Here is a 17,144-nt window from a genome sequence, read left to right on the forward strand (position 1 = left end):
TATGTCAATTGCTGATTATTAATAATAAACATTATATCAAACAGTGATTATTACAAATGACAGTTATGATTATTAAGAATTATGAAAAATGAGCATTATGTCCAATAGTCATTATGTTAAATTAGCGTTATACCAGTTAAGAATTATTACCAATAAATATTATGTCAAAAAGTAGTTATGACGAATGAACATTATATCAAATACATTTTATGATGAATGATAATTATGCCAAATTAAAATTATGATCAATGAAAATTATGTCAAATAAAGATTATGACAAATGTATATTATGCCAAATAAAAATTTTGACAATTGAAAGTTATACCGAATATAACTTATACTAAATAAACATTCTGTCAAATGCGAATTATGCTGAATAATTAGTATGTCAATTAAAATTTATGCTAAAGTAAAATTATGACCAAAAAAATTATGACAAATATTGGTTATGTCAACTGGTTTTATGTCAAATGAATATTATGACATTTGAGATTTGGGGAAAATTACGGCACCACTCCTATGACAAATCATATAGGAAATTGAGACATGATTTGAAGTAGGATTCGATGTAAATTCTTATAAACGTATTCTTAGGTAATAAATTATGTAAATTCCTATGTGAAATCCTACAATTTTTTCTGGACACATTTTTTCCTTCAATTTCTTATGTCAATTTCCTTCGTGTTTTCTCACTAAAAAACATACCAAAATTCATTGATCAATCCTTAACCAGAAATTTTCCTATATCAAATCATGCATCAAATCTTTTTTCGATTCTTGAATAAAAAATTATTACAAATAATCTAACATGAAATCATATTGAAATTCCTCACGTGAGATCATATATATGGTTGATTTGAACATAAGAAATCATATAGGATTTCATGTAGATTCTGAAATATTTATATTTAAGATTTCACATAGAATTATGTAAAGGAAACAATATAGGATTTCATAAAGGAATTTTTAGTTGGCAGACGGCAGTTTATAAAAATTAAAAATTTTTATTTTATTATTATTAATAATTTTAAAATTATTTATAAATAATGTAAAATAAAAATATAGTGTGTATTAAGATAAAAAATCTGCCCGCTCCCCCTTTTGTGTAGCGGACACATTCTCATTCACGTTTCGCGCGAGGGGGCTCGCTGCGCTCGCGGGTTTGAGGGAAGAACTCCGTCGCGCTACGCGCTCCAAATGTTATGCTGACTCTACATTTAATATTATATTATAATATTTTAATATAAAAATTATATATAATAATTATATTATTATTATATAGGATTAATTTTCTTAAAGTTCTTCGACTTTAAGGACAACATTCTCATCATGGCACATCCCCATTATTTTTTTCAAATAGTTTTTTTAATTAAATAATTTATTTTATTTACTTCAAACTTGTTATACATAAAAGTAAGGGTTATATACTATTCCCAGTTGAAAAATCTTGTACAAGATCATGTACATTTTTTTGTTTAAGTTCAAGTACTTGCACATTCGCGTGATCTTGTACAAGAGCAGAAAACGAACCTGTAAAAAGAATTGGAACAAAGTACATGAACATGTACAGCTACATGCAAGTGTACTTGATTGCGACTTTGTGTGTGCGAAATTGCAAATCGATTCGTTTCGATTTACAAAAGTTATTGTGTGAACAACATTTTATGTCTACATACATAACACTTTCGCCGGACTTTTTCGACTCAGGGAATCTCAATACATACATACATACATTAATTTCCTTTCCCCCTTTTAATTAAATAATTTTGGATTGCATTTGAAACAGAAAATTCGAAAGAACCCTCGTTAAATTAATATCCACCGTCGGTAAGGTAGAAAACCATATTTTCCGAATAGCAAGCTAAAATTACCAACAAAACACTGTTTTCACAATGTTTTTAATGCAGAGGTTAGAATTAGTAAGAATAACTGTTTTTTGTTTAAATGTACGTTTCTTTAATAAATTATCAAAAAAAGCGTTTAATTGATGAAGATTTTTAAAAATAAGTATTGGGGGGGTAAATGAACATTTATAGAGTTAATTTTTGCAAAACTTTTAATTAATTAAGTTTTAAATAATACCTAAATAATAACTTGATATTTGCAAGTGGTACGTATCTGTAGAGTTTAACTCGTCAGTTTTCACCATATTTCCAAAAAAATAGTGTAAACTGTGTGAAAAAATAATTTATATTTCATAGAAATTGCAAATTTTATTAAATTATTTTATTATTTAAGGAGTACAGTTCATAATAATTGCAATTTAATTATAAACAACATTTTTCTTAAAAGTGACAAGAACTCTATTATACCGACCACATACGGTAAAAGTGACAGTCCTTTCTTGGGACAAAAATAAATAAATAATTAAGAGGACAACAGAAGTAAATTGATTAAACAAATTTTTCTTTAATCGTTAAATTAGTCTGGAAAAATACACAAGGCCACCAGGAAAATATTTTAGAGACTGTTAAATTCGACAATTAAATCAAAAATATTCTTGATTGTCAAATTAGTCTGAAGAGTACACACGACCACCAGGCTTTTACTCAAAGACTGTCAAATTCAATAATCAAGGGAAACTCAAAGCAAAGAAATGATTCAAAATTCAAATTAAATTAATATAGTTTTCCTTTTACACTGCCTGCCGCAGTCCCAAATCTTGGTTAACAGTAGAGAAGGCAGTTCGGAATAGCCATATTCGAAAAGATTTTATTTTTAAATTAAATAAAACATGAGATTTTATAAACAAAAGGTTAACAATTTTCTTTATTTAAATTTTAAACATTATAAAAATTTGAGTTCAGACTCGATATAATTTGAAAGAAAACATTTACTTATTCTTTTTAAAGAATAAGGATTCTTTAATCCGAGGAATGGAAAAAATGTAAAATTGAAAAAGATACAATAATTATAAAATAATTAAATGAATGACATTTCAATCAATTTTAAATAAATTATATTTAGATAATTAAATTCATTCTTGAATAATAATCAATAAAAAAATCAATTAAATTCAAAAGAAATCATTTTAAATTAGATAAAATTGAAATTCTAAATTAAATTAAATTAAATTCAGATCTAAAGAAAATTCATTATTGGAAAAATTTAAACAAATAAATAATTTTGAGATATCATTCATTGTTGAAAATTTACTCGAATTAAATTCACATTCTGTTCATTTTCTGATTTCAAGTTAAATTCCATATTATCTTCTCCTTGCCTACAGAGATAAAGATTCCTTTTCTCCCTTTAAAATTTGTATTTCTCTGTCTACCTAAATTCTCGGCCTTGTGAGACCTTCTTGCTAATAGTCAGTAAGCGTCGAGCTTCCGAAGTAAATACTTCATAAAATGTGTACTTTGATTAAAAATAAACTTAGTTATAATTGTTAAAGTTATAATTACAGTGTCAAATTATTTACAGTCCACTAATCCTTTTACCGGCATTTATATCGCGAGAGTATATTAATGTTAACCGATGCAACTCGTGATCATTTGGTTCTTCGAGCCGGATTTACAAAAGTGAACAAATATCGAGTGAAACAGTGATAAAACTACCATTTCAAGTGACTGTGAATTTGGTGAAAATGTTTCAAATACTGTGAAACTGTATCTTTTCTCATATTGTTAATTTAATACACTAATAGAGATTATTAAATTCAGTGAGTCCCTTCAGTTTTCTTATGAGTTCTCTATACTCGCCTCTTATCTATGAATACAAAAACAGGTCTCACTCTCCTTATCTACACAGTTTTTTTCTCTCGATTCGTCACTTCTATTGTACGAAGCAATTCGTACAATTATCAACTCTCTTTCAAAGATACATAATTAATTAAATGACTCGACGCTTACTTTTGCGAAAGACAAAAATTGAACACTTTACAAAGTCTTTCCCCTTTTCTCTTTTCAAAACGAAATAAATTCGCACTCTTTTTCTACAAATAAGCTATTATCATGACTGTCCCAAGGAAAGAAATTTCCAGAATTCTACATGAACAAGAGACTCTTATATCTTCAATTTCCCAAGTGATGCACCGCCTTGAAAGACGCACGAATTTTCCCGAGCCATTCTTACGTGAACGTTTGGCCATGTTAAAATCGGACTGGGAAAGGTGTCGACAATTAAATGCCCAACTGGAGGAAAATTATCTACCAGAAGATGCTCATCTACCCTACTTCGCTGATAAATATTTTTCGGTTGCTGAGATAACTTTTGAGGATACTGTCGATTTGATTTTGGAAAATTTACCCGAGCAGAAGGAACACTTTGCAGTCAACGATGGAGCTCAATCTCTATCAAGACTACTTAAGCCTCGAGTTACCTTGCCAGATTTCAGCGGTTTGTATACAGAATGGTTGTATTTCCGGGAAATGTTTAAATCTCTTGTCATCGATGACGACTCTTTAAGTGACATCGAACGTCTTCAATATCTAATCACCAGTTTATATGGTGAAGCTCAGGTAATCATTAAAGATATTTCAATAACAGGTGGTAATTTTGATTTAACTTGGGAAAAATTGAAGGATCGATATGATCATAATCGATTACTAATCGAAGATTGTATGCGTAAATTACGAGAACTACCTAACATTACTAATGATTTTTTGAATTCATTAAAATCTATGCGCGATATTTCAACTTCCGTACTTTTGTCATTAAAAACTTTAGGTCGTCCAGTCGACCAATAGGATGACTGGCTTGTATCATTATTAACGTCAAAACTTGACAAATTTTCACGTCGAGAATGGGAATCACATATCAGTGATAAAAATGATATGCCTACTTATGATCAATTCGAGACATTTTTGCAAGGTCGAATTCGCGCTCTTGAAGCTGTAAATGATAACAGAACTTTAACTTTAAATAAATCAAGTAGTAAACAAAAACCTTCGCCTGTTAATGTACATCAAACGAATAAAAAATTCTCATGTCCATTTTGTAAAAATGAACATCGCATTTATGTGTGCAAAAAATTTCAAGATTTAACTGTTTCTGATCGCGAAAGATTTATAACTCAAGAATCTCGTTGTCTCAATTGTTTAGCAAAAGGTCATATAACTTCAAATTGCACCAGTAAAGGTGTTTGTAAATTTTGTCAAGGCAAACATCACTATTTGTTACACCGAAATAAATCGACTAATCAGGATGTAAAATCAAACACGGCGACTAGCGCTACGACTACTGACGACTCAATCGCTACAACCTCGTCAAATATCAATTCGCATTTAAATCATAAACGATAAATAAAATTTTACCAGAGAATTACAATATTAATAGGATCAAAATGGTTGTTGGCAACGAATTTCCAATAGAGATTTCCAAACAATTCCTTGTTTTTATTAAATTAACTATTTTAATTCGTTATCCGACGCAAGATGGTAAATCCTTATTTTTTCTCCAATATAAATCTTCTATTATATTAAGTTAACAAATTTCGAAAAACGACACCGACCCCGTGACCTCGACACCGTCCTTGAAAAATCTATTTTCAATTATTTTCAAATAAATCAAAATACTTTGCATATATGCTGTTAGAAAATCTTACAAACTTTTTTTATGTAACATCTTTTTTCAATTTTAACCCGAAAAAGGGTTATTTTGCAATTTTTTTAAAATTTTTTTATTTTTTCAATTTTTTATTATTATTTTTTATTATTTATTGTTGTTTTTTCAAGTTTAAGTTAGTAACCTATAATATTGTGTCTAATTTTAAGTGTCATTAAAATCAAATGTTTTTAACTTAATAATTTTAACATTTCTTAATTTAAAACGAAACATCTTCTATTATATTAAGTTAACAAATTTCGAAAAACGACACCGACCCCGTGACCTCGACACCGTCCTTGAAAAATCTATTTTCAATTATTTTCAAATAAATCAAAATACTTTGCATATATGCTGTTAGAAAATCTTACAAACTTTTTTTATGTAACATCTTTTTTCAATTTTAACCCGAAAAAGGGTTATTTTTCAATTTTAACCCGAAAAAGGGTTATTTTGCAATTTTTTTAAAATTTTTTTATTTTTTCAATTTTTTATTATTATTTTTTATTATTTATTGTTGTTTTTTCAAGTTTAAGTTAGTAACCTATAATATTGTGTCTAATTTTAAGTGTCATTAAAATCAAATGTTTTTAACTTAATAATTTTAACATTTCTTAATTTAAAACGAAACATCTTCTATTATATTAAGTTAACAAATTTCGAAAAACGACACCGTCCTTGAAAAATCTATTTTCAATTATTTTCAAATAAATCAAAATACTTTGCATATATGCTGTTAGAAAATCTTACAAACTATTTTTTTTATATAAGTCCAAAAAAATTAGGGACTTAGAAAAATATTGATTTTTTTATTTTTAATACTTAATTTTCATTTACAACAATGTAAAGTTATAATATGTTTTAACTTATTCATCGCATCCATTCTGCAATTTTCGTAAGTTGTTTTATTTCTTATTAATTTTTAAATTAATTTTTTATAATTTAATTTTATATGAGTGATGTTATTAATAAATTATTATAATTTATTATATTATTTTCTTTATGTTACGCAGCCGTTACTACTCAGCGCAGCCAGTTTACAGTTTTTGTTATTACTTGATTATATTTTATATATTTTTGTTAATGAGGGAGCATATTTTATATATTTTTTTCTTTTAAATGGTTTTTTAATCCTTTCTATGCGATATGATCAGTATAATAATAATTATAATATTTTTTTATGGCGCTGCCGTTACAGTTCAGCGCAGCCATTTTCAATTCAATGAATTAATTTATTTATAAAGTAGAGTTAGTAGATTTCTTCGTAGTCGAATTTTTTTAAAACATGTGTTAAATATTATTGTAATATTTCTTGGTAAACAATGTTTCTTACATAAATTTCTTTTTCATTGCCTATCTTTTTTTTATTCCTTTTTCGCTATGTGTAATACTTGAATTTTTATATAACAATACTTTAAGATTATATTTTGAAGTTACTCTTGATAAAGCAACATATAATTGTCACGGACTAAAAACATGTGAAGGAAGGTATATGCCTACTTTTTGGAAAGATTGACCTTGAGATTTGTTGATTGTTAAAGCAAATCCAAGCCTTATTGGAAATTGCTTTCTTGACATTTGAAATGGTATTTCTTCGTTAGACAGTGACAATGTAATTCGTGGCAAAATTACAATCTCATTTTTATAATTTCCCTTTATTACTTGTGCATGAATAGAAAAACTACCCATTTTAATAACTTTTAGTCTTGTTCCATTACAAAGACCTCTTTCTAAATTAATATTCCTTAAAAGTATCACAATTGCACCAATCTTTAATATTAATTTGTGAGGAGGAAGTCCATTTGGAGTTAAACTATTTAATACTTCAATTGGTATTAAGTTAGTTATTGTGTCACACTTTTCATCTTCTTCAGATGAATCTATACTTAAATATTCTCTAGGTTCACCTGTCATTCGTTTAACAACATCATTATTTAATTCAAATACATCATTATTCCGGAGAACTAGTAATATATGTAAAATCATATATTACTAGATAAAAAAATATATTATAATATAATATAATTAATATTGTTGTCATAATTATAATAAAAAAAATCTAATATTTAACAATTGTCATTTCATCCTTCAATGAAACTGATCAAAATTAAGATAAATTTTATACAATATTAATAAGATATTAATTTAAAACATAAATTATATATATAATATACATAAACTACAATAAGTAAACAACAATAAGTACAATTTTAACCGAGCGTGCGTTAGCGAGCGAGGAATACATCGCTAGTATTAATTAATTCAGAATTAATATTGAAATTTTCAAAGATAATGCCACACTCAAGTAAATATCTTCAAACATCAAATTGACATAAATCCAAAACATCAAATATATCATATGGGCCATAGAAGTTTTAAATAGTAATTTAAAAATATAAACAAGCCTTCCAAAAATCATAATAATTTTGAGTGTTTCGCAAGAAAACGAATTCAATGATATTCTCAGGGTGATATTTGCATAAAACGTGAAAATACTTGGCATCTCTTAATTATCCAATTAATGGGTACATCGGAAGTGAATATTCAAGAATCCAAATTCTAATAATAAAATATATCTAAATAATCGATAATAAACTTCTAAAATATCCAATTATTGTTGACATCAAAATTGAGGTTAGGTTGACCAATACAAAATATCCAATATAATCAATTTCTCTCAAAGTTTTCTTAAATCTTGATATTTTTCTTAATTTCTTGTTTCAGTTGAACATTGGCTCGAAAATAAATAAATAAAAAGGGATTACAGACCAAAGGTGGTGTCCCACTACTTCGGTGAGCTACTCACCAACATTTTGGACAGTCACGCTCCAAAAATTGTACCGCCGCACACAAAAACCATAGTGGCGCTGCTGTTACTTACCATGTTCCGCTGCAATCCAAAAGGTCTCTCAGTGTGTCAGTCTCCTCTTTAAGTTCTAAAAATAAAAAATTTGTATTTTCCACTAGAAGTATATTAAACGAATTTTCTATTGTGACGCGCACCATATCAACGTAAGCGCCTTACCTGCCGAACATGCAAACGTGCTTGAGCTTGATGCACGAAAAGAAAAAGAAGATGCACATTTTTTGTCTATTAATAAAAACTCTACTACCCTTCCTAAGTCGAATTCACCTGTGTTAACCCTCACGTGCCTGAGTTCATTTTTTGAATTATATTTTACAAATATAATTGCAAAAAATATTTGATCTTTTCACACTGTAGGACACATAAATAGCCCACAAAAATTCGCGTTGTGACACCTTCTTCTACAGGGCAAATTTAAGTGTACAGTACAAAAAAAGAAATTAATTTTATTTAATTATTACTGGGTATTCTCACTTTTTGGGGTCGCTAATTACAAATCAGATGTCAAATATGGAAAATTCAAAATGGCGAATCCAATATGGCGGACGAATTTTCAAAAATTAAATATATTTCCTTGAAAATAGTTATTCGGGGGTTTTTGGGGTCGATTATTGCGAATTTAAAGTCAGTTTTTCAAAATTCAAAATGGCAGATCCAATATGGCGGACAAATTTTTAAAAAATAAACATATTTGCTTCAAAATCGTTCCCCGCGGGTTTTTGGGGTCGCTGATAAGGAATCCGATGTCCCTTTTTTAAAATTCAAAATGGCGGATGCAGTATAACGGACAATTTCATTAATAATCTTTCGGAGTCGCTTGAAAATCGTTACTCGGGGGTTTTCGGGGTCGCTGATTTCGAATGTGATATTAGATTTTCAAAATTCAAAATGTCGGATCCAATGTAGCGGATAGGAAAATTAAAAATCAATACAATTTACTAATATCAGATTCATAATCAGCGACTTTGAAAACCTCTATCTAACGAGTTTCAAGCATAACCGTCAAATTTAAAAAAATATATCCGCCATATTAGTTCCGACATTTTAAATTTTGAATAACGTACACCGGATTCGTAATCAGCGACCCAGAAAACCCCCGAGTAACTATTTTAAGATGAATTCGTTAAATTTTTTCAAAAGTCGCCTGTCATATTGGATCCGCCATTTTGAATTTTGAAAAACGGACACCGGATTCTTGAATATCAAAAATATACATTATTAGCTTCATTTTCTTTAGATTTCTTAAAGCCGAAGTGCAGCGTAGGTTGTCGCAACCCTGGTTACAATGGCATTGCGAAGCGGGTGGCGCGCGTCACAATAAAAAATTCGTTTAACACACTTCTAGTGGAAAATAAAAATTTTTTTTTTCTGGAACTTAAAGAGGAGACTGCCATGTACACTTCATTTAAGATTCATCACAATCAATTGGTACTTTATTTATTGATGTACCTCTTTTTATATTTTTGTTGGTACATAAACCTGAGGAAAACCACCTTTAGGAAAAACATCAGTACGAAAACAATAATTATCAAGGGGTTGATTGTGTTTTAAATATAAAAGTAGATAACCATGAGGTTTGGCAGTTGTATCGTGATAGGCTTCTTAAAGAAAACGTGGATTTTCAGGATAAATTTGTCGAGCAAGATGTTGAAACTGAGCCCGATCACGTGAGTTTTTAAAAACAATAATATAATTTGCATTAAGTTAAATATCTCTTTGCCCGTGCCCTTCATGAAATAAATTTTGAGAAATGAATATAACACTTAAATTTTTATGATGGCTACCTTTTGTAAAGAGATCGACTATTGTATTATTTGAGGATCTTCTTATAAGATCATCGATAATAATCAGTTTAGGTTGGTCATTATCATTCGAATAGTCAGCAGATTAAGGTAATCCTTTTCGAAACTCTATGAGTAACTCCAGGTAACCGTCTCAACAAATTTTCATTGATTTTCTAAAATGTAAAAACTTTTATGAAAATATGTAGTTTATAATAAAACAAAAAAACACTTTTAATCGTTTTTTGAAATGTTAAATTTTTTTAGTTTTTTTGGAGAAACAAAATTTTACAACACTTTAAAGAAAAATTAATAACTCAACAACAGTTTGTAATAAATTAATGAAACTTATACTGATTATATAAAAGATTTGCCTTTTTTCAAAGAATATAATTGCAAAATTGTAAACCTAAAAATTCGATATTTTTAATAACAATTTTCTAAACAATTTACATTATTTATGTGTTCTACCCCTCTGATAGTAATGAAACTTAAATGAAGTGTATATGGCAATCTCCTTTTTAAGTTCCAACAAGAAAAAATTTGTATTTTCCACTAGAAGTGTATGAAACCAATTTTTTATTTTGACGCGCGCCATCAACCGCGCCGCGCTATATCACCGTGAGCAGGGTTGCGACAACTTACGCTGCACTTAGGCTTTAAGGAATCTAAAGAAAATAAAGCCAATAATATATATTTAAAATTTACTTATTATTTTAATTTAAAATTATATAATATATAAAATTAACATAATTTGAGCATTAACATGTGTCACTGAATAAGTTGCTTTTGATGAAATTTTAAATTCAAGTGTTTTCTTGTTTTTTTGAGAACTTTGTGATATTGCCGTGTATTTTTGATCGAAACAAAAAAAAATCTTGCATTTATCTAGAAAGTAATAATCTAAGTTCATTTTAATATACGAAATATAAAATAATTATACTTAACCCTTTCGTGCCTAAGCTACGTCCCTCAGACCCAGACAACTTTTTTTCATGTACTTCAACATATTTGCTTAAAAATCGTTACTCGGGGGTTTTCGGAGTCGCTGATTACGAATCCGGTGTCCGTTTTTCATAATTCAAAATGGCGAATCCAATATGGCAGATAACTATTAAAAAAACTTAACATGCTTATCTGGCAATAGTTACACGGAAGTTTTCTGGGTCGCTGATTGTAAATCCGGTGTCCGTTTTTCAAAATTCAAAATGGCCGATCCAATATGTCGGAAGAATAAAAAAGAATAGTTCGGTATCGTTTAAAAATCGTTACTCGGGTGTTTTTGGGGTCGCTGATTACAAATCTAATGTTTATTTTTCAAAATTCAAAATGGCGGATATACTTTTTTAAATTTGACGGTTTTGATTAAAAATCGTTATTCAGGAGTTTTCAAGTTGCTGATTGCGAATCTGATATTAGTAAATTGTATTGATTTTCAATTTTCCTGTCCTCCATATTGGATATGACATTTTAAATTTTGAAAAACTTACATCAGATTCGAAATCAGCAATTATTTATAAAATCGTCCGTTATACTGGATCCGCCATTTTGAATTTTGAAAAACGGATACCGGATTCTTTATCAGCGACCCTAAAAACCCACGAGTAACGATTTTCAAGCAAATATGTTTAATTTTTAAAAATTTGTCCGCCGTATAGGATCTGCTATTTTGAATTTTGAAAAACTGACTTTAAATTCGCAATAAGTGACCCCAAAAACCCCCGAGTAACTATTATCAAGAAAATATATTTAATTTTTGAAAATTCGTCCGCCATATTGGATTCGCCATTTTGAATTTTCCATATTTGACATCTGATTTGTAATTAGCGACACCAAAAACCTAAGAATACCCAGTAATAATTAAATAAAATTAATTACTTTTTTTGTACTGTACACTTAAATTCACCCTGTCGAAGAATGTGTCATAACGCGAATTTTTGTGGGCTATTTATGTACCCTAGAGTGTTAAAAGATTAAATATTTTTTGCAATTATATTTGTAAAATATTTCAATTCTAATGTAGCATTAAACTATTGAATATCCTGCTAATAAATCTTGTTTTTTATGGAATTTAAGCAGCTGGATCCTTCTCACCCATCTCAGGCACGAACGTCAAAAAATGAACTCAGGCACGGGAGGGCTAACACAGGTGTATTCAACTAAGGAATGGTGGTAGAATTGTTATTAATTGACAAAAAATGTAAACCACTTCTTTTTGCGCATGCAAGCTCGAGCACGTTTGGATGTTCGGCAGGTCAGGCGCTCACGGTGATATGGTCCGCGTCATAATAAAAAATTCGTTTAATACACTTCTAGTGGAAAATACAAATTTTTTCGTTTTGGAACCTAAAGAAGAGACTGCCATGTACACTTCATGTAAGTTTCATCGCAATTAGAGGGATGGAACACTTAAATCATCTAAATTGTTTATAAAATTGTTATTAAAAATATCTAAATTTTAGGTTTACTACTTTTCAATTATATTCATTGAAAAGAGGGCAATTTTTTATATAATCAGTATAAGTTTCATTTATTTATTGCAAACGGTTGTTGAGTTATTAATTTTTCTTTAAAGTGTTGTAAAATTTTGTTTATCCAAAAAAACTAAAAAAATTTAAAATTTCAAAAAACGGAATGTTTAATTTCAAACTTGAGTAAAGATTGCATGAATATTAAAATGTCCGACAGGAATAAATGTTTATCAGGAAAGTTGAGTAAACATTTAAATTAAATATTCGTTAAATTTTTATCAGGAAAGCTGAGTAAACATTTAAATTAAATATTCCTTAAATGTTCATCAGGAAAGTTGAATAAACATTGAAATTAAATGTTCGTTAAATGTTTAGTTCGAAAGTTGAATAAACATTGAAATTAAATGTTCGTTAAATTTTTAGCAGGTAAGTTAATTAAATTAAACATTCGTTTAAGTTTTATCGCAAAAGTGGATTGAAAATTTAATTTAAATATTCAGTCAATTTTTGCGACGAACATTTCCTGAAAATTTAAATTACATTTTCAGAAAATAAAAATAAATAATATTTAAGAAGTATTAATAATAATAATAATAATAATAGATCATTATTATCATTGTTGTATTAATTTATATTAATAGTTATTAATTATTATTATTATTTATTAATAGTTATTAATTATTATTATTATTAATTATCGGAGGACAATAAAAAAAATTTATTTTTTAGGAATAAAAATAAAATAAATAAGTTTCAACATCGTTGCTCTGCTTTCATGCTTTGTTTCACATTGAATCAAGTATTGCATCTACAACTTACTGATAGATAAGTGATCCTACTTATCGACTCAAAAGGGCGGGCTAATTTAAAAAGGTTTTCACGGAGATATTTCAATATTCCAAATATTTACATTGTAGATGAATATAAAATTTGAAAGTGTATCGAAATAATACTGTAAAATATTTTTATATAACTGAAGGTCATATGAAAGGGTTATAAAAAAATTAATTAATTTTTTAAATATTATTTACTAATTAAAAATTTACAAATTGGTGGAAATTAATTTCAAAATTTTTTATTTATTAATAAACAATTCTATTAGTTTTTTATAGCCAAAAAAGGCTTTTTAAAAATAACTAAGGAAATAATTTCAATATATTACAATTAAAAATGAAAGTAAACATAAAAATTCTATTTTCTAAACATTTAAATAAAAATTATTATTTTCAATTTATTTATTTATTATAATTGAAAAATTTATTCATTAATTAAAAATTAATTTTTAAATTTTTTTCGTTTTGCAAAAGATTTAATTAATTTTTTTCTCCACTTTAAAAATTAATTAAATCTTTTGCAAAACGAAAAAAATTTAAAAATTAATTTTTAATTAATTAATAAATTTTTTTCAATTATAATAAATAAATAAATTGAAAATAATAATTTTGATTTAAATGTTTAGAAAATAGAATTTTTATGTTCACTTTCATTTTTTATTTTAATATATTGAAATTATTTCCTTAGTTATTTTTAAAAAGCCTTTTTTGGTTATAAAAAACTAATAGAATTGTTTCTTAATAAATAAAAAATTTTGAAATTAATTTCCACCAATTTGTAAATTTTTAATTAGTAAATAATATTTATAAAATTAATTACCGTAAAATGGGGTAAAGTCGGCGTTTGGGGGTAAAGTCGGCCGGCGCTTTAAATCATTTTAAAGTTTAACTATTACTTTTTTCCAGAAGAAATTCGAGTTTTATTGGCGATTCAAACAGCTACACTAGCGCCACAGTTGAACTAACTTAGGCGTGACTCGCTCTAAAGCAGTCTCTGTTGTGACAGTTTATTTCAAATTATTTAATTATTCTGATATTTTTATTGCGTTTGTAAAATAATTTTTAAGCGTTAAATAAAAAAAAATAATTTAAAACACATGGAGTGCTACAGAGCGAGTCACGCCTAAGTTAGTTCAACTGTGGCGCTAGTGTAGCTGTTTGAATCGCCAATTAAAAATGTAGTTAGAATTAATGTAAATTAATAAATGAAATACAATATTTAAGTGTTTAAAGCGCCGGCCGACTTTACCCGCAAACGCCGACTTTACCCCATTTTACGGTAATTTTATTATAACCCTTTCATATGACCTTCAGTTATATAAAAATATTTTACAGTATTATTTCGATACACTTTCAAATTTTATATTCATCTACAATGTAAATATTTGGAATATTGAAATATCACCGTGAAAACCTTTTTAAATTAGCCCGCCCTTTTGAGTCGATAAGTAGGATCACTTATCTATCAGTAAGTTGTAGAGTGTGTGGAATATTTTTTTTTCAGCCAGATATCTGTAGTGTAGTGGTTAGGGTCTTTAGCTAGCGCGCGGCGAACGTAGGTTCAATCCCCAGCACACCCCAATTTGTTTTCAAAAATTGTTGTTTATCAAGCATGCAATACTTGATTCAATGTGAAACAAAGCATCAAAGCAGAGCAACGATGTTGAAACTTATTTATTTTATTTTTATTCCCAAAAAATAAATTTTTTTTATTGTCCTCCGATAATTAATAACTAATAATTAATAATAATAATAATTAATAACTATTAATATAAATTAATACAACAATAATAATAATGATCTTGTATCTTGTATCTCTATTGTAATTCCCTCCTTGGTGTAGCAGATTTCCACGCTTGCCCTTGCGCAAAAAAAAAAAAAAAATAAATAATAATGATCTATTATTATTATTATTATTATTATTATTATTATTATTATTATTATTATTAATACTTCTTAAATATTATTTATTTTTATTTTCTGAAAATGTAATTTAAATTTTCAGGAAATGTTCGTCGCAAAAATTGAATGAATATTTAAATTAAATTTTCAGTCCACTTTTGCGATAAAAATTAAACGAATGTTTAATTTAATTATTTAGTCAACTTACCTGCTAAAAATTTAACGAACATTTAATTTCAATGTTTATTCAACTTTCGAACTAAACATTTAACGTACATTTAATTTCAATGTTTATTCAACTTTCCTGTTGAACATTTAAGGAATATTTAATTTAAATGTTTACTCAGCTTTCCTCATAAACATTTAACGAATATTTAATTTAAATGTTTACTCAACTTTTCTGATAAACATTTATTCATGGCGGACATTTTAATAATTATGCAACCTTTACGCAAGTTTGCAATTAAACATTCCGAACATTGCAGTTAAAGCTTTAATAAATGTGTACTAAACTTTCAGTGCTGTGTGGGTACAGATTTTAATAAAAGTTATAACATTTCAGAAAATCAATGAAAATTTGTTGACACAGTTGACCTGGAGTTACTCTTTTACATTTTTAAAATAAAGTAACTTACCAGATGCATGAAGTGGTTGTGCTGGCAGTGGTTATGGTGGTGGTGTTGATTGTCGTACAGTTGATGACCGAGATAATATGTTGGTCTTCACACGTACACGTCCATCTTCCACAATTTCTTCGAGGGCCGGTTGACCATTCACAATATTGGCAATTTGATAATTAATCTCCGAATCGTCGCACTGGAGCATTAATTGTTTTATAAGGAATCAAAGAAAAAAATGTTCGATTCCTATAGTACCGTACACCGCATCAACGATATTTTTAAAAATATTTGCGTAAGACTTTTTCGTTTTTAAAATGTTAGTGTTGAACTACACGGAAAATTTTAAAAATAGTTTTTTACACTAAGACTGGGAGAAAAGTAATATGTCCTAACACATTGAAGATGGCTTATAAGTATTTTTTTACACTTTCGTAAGAAAAATGGGTGTTTCTATTTTTTGCTGCTAGCCAATAGGAAACATAATCATATTAGTAAACAAGAAACGTAAACTTTTAAACGAAAATACATATGCAATATCATCTTACAATATTATCCCGCGTAGAAATGTTGACCATGGGTAAAAAAATTTAAACAATGAGTTGAAGCATACGAACCATGGCTCTAGTCATTAAAAATTTTCGCCCATTGTTACCCATTGTATGGGCTAACTATGGGATTTATCCAATTCCAATTGTTCAACAATGGGATAACAAAATTTTCTCTATTATACTTACACTTCTAAATAATATTGTAACACTTGTGCTATTAATTTTTAATTTTTTTTCTGTAAAATTTTTAAACAATTTTTTATAGTTTTTATTCTTTGTTTTATTATTATTATATTGTATGAATAATAAAAAAATAATAAAAAATAGTATATTTAATAAGAGAAATAATGATATTATTAATATTATCTCCATTAATAATAATATTAAAGAAAATTTAGTTAATAATAAATTAGAAATATGTATGTCAATTACCTGAACAGAATACGAACGTTGGCATTTAAAAATAATGTTTGGTTTTATTTAAAATTTGATAAAAAGTTTAGCTAATTAGATTGAAATTTTACTTTTCTAAAATATAAATTTAACCAAATTTTACATCTATTTGTGACAATTTAA

The 17,144-nt window shown here is 27.5% G+C and overlaps 1 protein-coding gene across 2 annotated transcripts in view; it reads left to right on the forward strand.

The window, feature by feature from the left end:
• Positions 1 to 3,390: 3,390 nt before the first annotated feature.
• The window catches only part of LOC127279570 (uncharacterized), a 77,691-nt gene continuing 63,937 nt past the window's right edge, over positions 3,391 to 17,144 (forward strand). Inside the window, exon 1 of one of the 2 annotated variants that reach the window (XM_051301995.1) lies at positions 3,391 to 4,463. In XM_051301995.1, the coding sequence (XP_051157952.1) occupies positions 3,957 to 4,463 (507 nt within the window). In that variant the 5' untranslated portion in view covers positions 3,391 to 3,956. Of the gene's footprint in view, positions 4,464 to 8,354; positions 8,452 to 17,144 lie in introns of those variants that run through there. The other variant, XR_007842656.1, reaches the window with a different exon arrangement.

This window comes from Leptopilina boulardi, unplaced genomic scaffold (assembly GCF_019393585.1).
Source record: "Leptopilina boulardi isolate dan_hultmark-lab unplaced genomic scaffold, ZJU_Lbou_2.1 LbouV2_218, whole genome shotgun sequence".
NCBI lineage: Eukaryota > Metazoa > Arthropoda > Insecta > Hymenoptera > Figitidae > Leptopilina > Leptopilina boulardi.